Below are 4786 nucleotides of genomic sequence, written 5' to 3'. Positions count from 1 at the left end.
CCAGCGCAGGCACTTGATAAACACTGGGTTTTATTAAATAAGCTCAGAGGACTGTTTGGTCCTTAAGCCTCAAATTGGTTTTATGAACAAATAGCCATTAGGGGCTATTCTTAATAAAGATTCACAACTCCTCATCTCCAGCACTAGCCACAGAGGACCCACAGGGACAACTTGCCACCCTGGGGACTCTGATGAGATGCACAGGTCGAATGGGCCAGGTTCACCCCTGAAGCCCAGCCCCCGGAGTGCAAGGCTGTCTGGGAAGTCATGGGGGGCAGGCTGGTGATATCGTGCAGGAGGCTGTCCTGAAACCTGGGTTGCTGACGCACCTGGCACTCCCATGTGAGTGCAGAGGGGTTAGAGGCGAGGTCCGAGCCGGGTCACAAGACTTTATTGTAGACAGGAACACAACACCACGTGCTTTTGGCCCAGACTGGTGCTTGCGGCACACCATGCTTTGTACATCGGAAGCTCTGCTGGCCTGCAAGGACCCTCCCACCAGCCAGCCTTGGACTTGATTAAATCCTGGGCCAGTTCTCTGCTGTCTGCCCGCCCACCAAAAAAATCCCACAAAGGTCCAACCTCAGCCCCCAGGTTTGCCAGGTCCTGCCAGCTGCCTACCCACTTGGAGATTGGGGACAGCCCTGTCCCTGCCAGCTTCCAGCTCCTGGGGTCTACGCTGGTGAGGGTGGGTGGCAGTGCGGTTGGGACGACAGCAAGAAGCGGGCACTAGTACTGTTGCTTCTGCTCCGAGACAAACATAAAACCCGTTTATGTGTGGCTGCAGAGGGCAAATGCAACGTGGGGATTGCTCACAGCTCTGTCACCACCTGCTGACTGCTGAGGTCATTAGGGTGGAAACCCAGGCCCACCCACCGTCTGGGCTCGGGGATCTCGGGTGGCCAGCTGGGTGGCTTCCGGTTTAACTCGGAGGTGCACCGAGTTTGGAAGGCCAGGCCTGAGGTCACTGGCTGATTCTCAGTCTGCCTGTGCTTGTGGGGAGGAACTCCTGGAGCTGCGCATGGGTGTGGGGTGCACGCACTGCCTCATGATCCCAGTGTGGACGCCCCCTTCTCCTGCTCGGCTCCTCTCGCCGAAGGAGGGGGCGACAGGGTTGGTCAGGTGACAGGGTTCTAGCAAGGCCACGGACACCCCACTGCCGCATTGGGCCCGTGGGTCAGGGTTCTGGTGCAGTGCTCATGGTCCTGGGTGGTCTTATGCACATGCCATCCCTCAGGTCTCGGTGGAGCTGCCCTCCACTGGCTTTCACACGGGAGCACCCCCTTCGTCCGGTGGTCACTCCATCTGGTGTGGCGGCCATCCGCACCAACATCACGGCATGGGCTCCTCGAGGCCCGCCTTGCTCACGGCAGCCTCCTGGCCCAGAGCGGGTGTGCAGGGCTGCCTGTGCACGGTACCAGCCTTTGAAGGGGCTCCTTTGGGAAGTGGGGTGCCGGCCTAGCTGTCCTCACCATGATGGGCTTTGTGCCCAGTCAGCCGTGTTTGGTCCGGCCATTTCCCCTGGTGTTGTCTCCAGCCTGGCCAGATGCTAACTGCAGGCCCAGGCTGTGGCACGTCTGTTCCTCTGCCAAGCCCTGGCACGAGCACCCTGAGCCTCCCGAACATCACACTCACCAGTGGTTTGTTTGATGACAGACCAGAAAGCGCCTGGCACTTCCTAAGCAGCGGCTGGCTCTGCCAGGCTGGCAGCGGAAATCAACTCCAGCCTGGGCCGGTGGGGGAGGGGTCCCGCCAACCTCCGCCCGTTGGCTGGAGGCCCCGGCAGCCCATGGGGGAACCGGATCTCCGTTTCTAGAGGATGGGCAAGGGGGCAGCAGAGGTTCCCCTTCAAGTCACGTGTGATTGTCTCATGTCTCCCCTCCCCTGGTCCCGCCTGCTCCTGGGCTGCTCCTGCCGCTGCCCTGGTCACCGGGGCTGCAGGTGCCTGCTTCTTGTTCATCTCTGCTCTGAGTTGAGTGCCAGGAGGGCGGGGACTTGGTCTTGTCCAGCACCAGGGCCGACCTTGGCCCACAGCAGGCGGCCAACAAAACGTTGCTGAACACCAGCGACTAGGTGGAGCCGGAGGGGACTGGCCAGGTCGTCAGTGGTCCTCCAGGCCATTCCTGCTGCCCCTGGCCGACTCAGACTTATTATTCTTGAAGCACAAACTTTGGTGAGAGGGGAGTGGAGGGGAGAGCTGAGCCCCACTCCCCCCCAAGTGCCTCCCTTCAGGCGTCCTGTTTGAGAAGGGGGGCCGCTGGTGCTGCCCACCCTCTGGGCAGCTTGCCAAGCTGATTTCCTGGCCCTCCTGAAGCGTCACAGGTAAACTCAGCAAAGCAGCCCTGCGCATGGTTCTGACAGCAAACGCATCAGGTCGCCAAGGTTGTTGAGCAGGAGGTTAATGTCATAGGTCCCAGCCCTGCCTTTCCTGGCCACTGACCTTGGGAACCTGGGGGTCTTGTTGGGGGTGCAACAGTAGCACATTGGGCATTGGGGGGATTCAGTTAGAAAACGTCTCGAGTGCCTGGCCAGTGCCTGTCTCCCCCACTTGCCTGGTGAGGCCGAAGTGGCAGCACAAACAATCACCAGCAGGGGGCGGCCTCCCACTGACATGGCAGCCTCAGGGCAGCTGGGGTTATAGCCATCAACTCCACCCATTACGGCTTCCACCCTCCAGGACTGCCACTAAGGAGTCAGGATCCTGGTGTCCCTGGAAATTGGGGTTGGTGGAAGCCCCACGCTGCCCAGAAAATGAAAGTCCTCACTGGCCAGGCCCAGACCAGTGGTTTGGGACCTGCCCACTCCTCACACAAGCAGGAGAACGGAGTGTGGGGCAGGGCTCCCAATTCCCCAGCAAGGCAGGAGGCCGGGCACAGCAGCCAAGGGCACTGCAGAGACACGGGGCAGAGGGGTGAGGGTCTTCAGGGAACCGGCCTTGGCCACCTGGGGGCGTGAGGTGGGATCTCCAGGCACCATGAAGAGGGGAAGGGGTGAGGAGGACCAGAGGAGGCTGGCTTCAGACCCGACTCAGAAAGATCTGAACATCTGTCTTCTAGAAGGGCTCCAGGGGTGCCATTTCCTCTTCTGTGACCCCATGGCGCCAGGTGTTCGAACGGGCAAAGTAGAGGCACTGCCAGGAGCACGTGACAGGCCAGAAGACAGCCAGGAGGCAAAGTCGGGGCAAGTAGACTTTTGGGTCGTTTGCCCCGCCCCCCACCAGAGGCATACTGGGATGTGGGGACAGTGTGATGTGCAGTCCCGCCTGCCCAGGGGTTTAGTGTCAGGCTGGGCCTGGTCCACCCCAATGCAAGAGTGGGTCAGCAAGGTGCAGGCGGGCAGACGACAGTCGAGCAGGAGAGGAGGAGCACGGTGGGGTGGGGAATGGAGGGGGAAGGTGCTGGCCGAAAATGGGCGGGGCCTGTCTAGCGGTCCTCCCGGACCGGCCGGATCTTCATCTCGGAGAACTTGAGCGAGTACTGCCAGCCGGTCCAGGAGGACCACTCGACACCGTCGGCGTAGGAGGCGTGCGCGCCGCGCAGGTACTGCCCGTTGAGGTTAGACGTGTGGCAGTTGCGGTACCACCAGGCTCCGCGGTAGAAGGCGGCGCAGTTGTTCTCTGAGTGGTCACTGTCCCGGTCCTTGGTGGTGAACCTCATTCCGCTGTGCTTCAGGAGGGAGTCCCCTGTGCAGGTGCGCACACAGGTGTGTGCTCAGGGGGGCACAGGGGCAGGCGTGCCTACACAGCTTCCTGTGCATGCCGCACCCCTAGACATGCGTGTGCCCCACGTTACACACTGGTGCACACACACCTGCTCCAGCACACCACGGTGTCCGTGCAGCTCACAAGTGCCCACCGTGCCGCCTTGGACTCCCCATGGCTGTCCCTGGGTCTGAACAGTCTCTCTCCTCCCAGCTGTCTCTCCCTCTCCTTGCTTTCTTGCCTCTGCCTAAGAGGAGAAACCCGGCCCAGAGGGCTTCGGCCACGCTTTAGAGACCCAGCAGAGCCCACGTCCCAGCTCTCCCCTTTCCCGGCTCCAGGCTTACTCTGCTCATCCACACAACAGGCGCACACTCCAGGCCCTGGGGGCTCAGGTCGCTGGGATGCGGAGCTGGTGGGACTTGGAGAAAGGCAGAGGCGTGCCTGCAGGACCTCCTTCGTCCTCTAGGGGGAGACTGGTGGGCTGCCAAACCTTCCCCGCCCCGCAGCCCGGAGCCTTACCTGCGGTGCCCGAGTACTCAGCCACAGTGAGCGGGTACCCGTCCTCCTCCGGGTCCACAGACAACAAGCCCACGCCGAAGTTCCCATAGCGCGCATAGGCCGTGCCGTTGTCAAAGTCCTCCAGGTCCACGTGCAGCTCGTAGGCTGCCTGTGTGGTCAGCGCGTGGAGCCTCTTGAGCCCTGGAGTGGGGGAGAGAATGCAGGAGAAACCGGTGGGCTTAGAAGGTGACCCCCCAAAGAGAGCTAAAGAGAACCGAGCTCAGCGCCTGTGGTTGGTGACAAGGACAACAGCCACTGGGGTGGGGCTCGCTACAGAACAGGGGCTTGATAAATGGTGAGAGGAAGGGGGTGTGTCACCTGCTGCCTCCAGGGCCTCTGTTCCTCCCTACACACAATGCCGGACCCACCTCCTCTCTCCCTCCCTTCTTCTGTCTCTCCCCTCCCCGCCTCTCCTGTGCCCATCCTGGGGTCTCACGCCCCGCCCCCTCTCCCCCACCTTACACACACTCAGGTGCTTCACTGCTCCTCTGATTACCTCTTGATGAAGAGGCCATTTAATTAAACGCC

The 4786-nt window shown here is 61.4% G+C and overlaps 1 protein-coding gene across 1 annotated transcript in view; it reads right to left on the bottom strand.

Moving 5' to 3' along the window:
• Window positions 1-381: 381 nt before the first annotated feature.
• The window catches only part of FIBCD1 (fibrinogen C domain containing 1), a 29786-nt gene continuing 25381 nt past the window's right edge, over window positions 382-4786 (bottom strand). The window contains exons 6-7 of the mRNA XM_066255935.1: window positions 4220-4399; window positions 382-3682 (exon numbers count right to left, since the gene is read on the bottom strand). Coding sequence (XP_066112032.1) covers window positions 3423-3682; window positions 4220-4399 — 440 coding nt within the window. The 3' untranslated portion in view covers window positions 382-3422. The remainder of the gene's footprint in view (window positions 3683-4219; window positions 4400-4786) is intronic.

This window comes from Saccopteryx bilineata, chromosome 2, assembly GCF_036850765.1.
Source record: "Saccopteryx bilineata isolate mSacBil1 chromosome 2, mSacBil1_pri_phased_curated, whole genome shotgun sequence".
Taxonomy (NCBI): domain Eukaryota; kingdom Metazoa; phylum Chordata; class Mammalia; order Chiroptera; family Emballonuridae; genus Saccopteryx; species Saccopteryx bilineata.
This window is presented reverse-complemented; position numbering and strand designations above follow the sequence as displayed.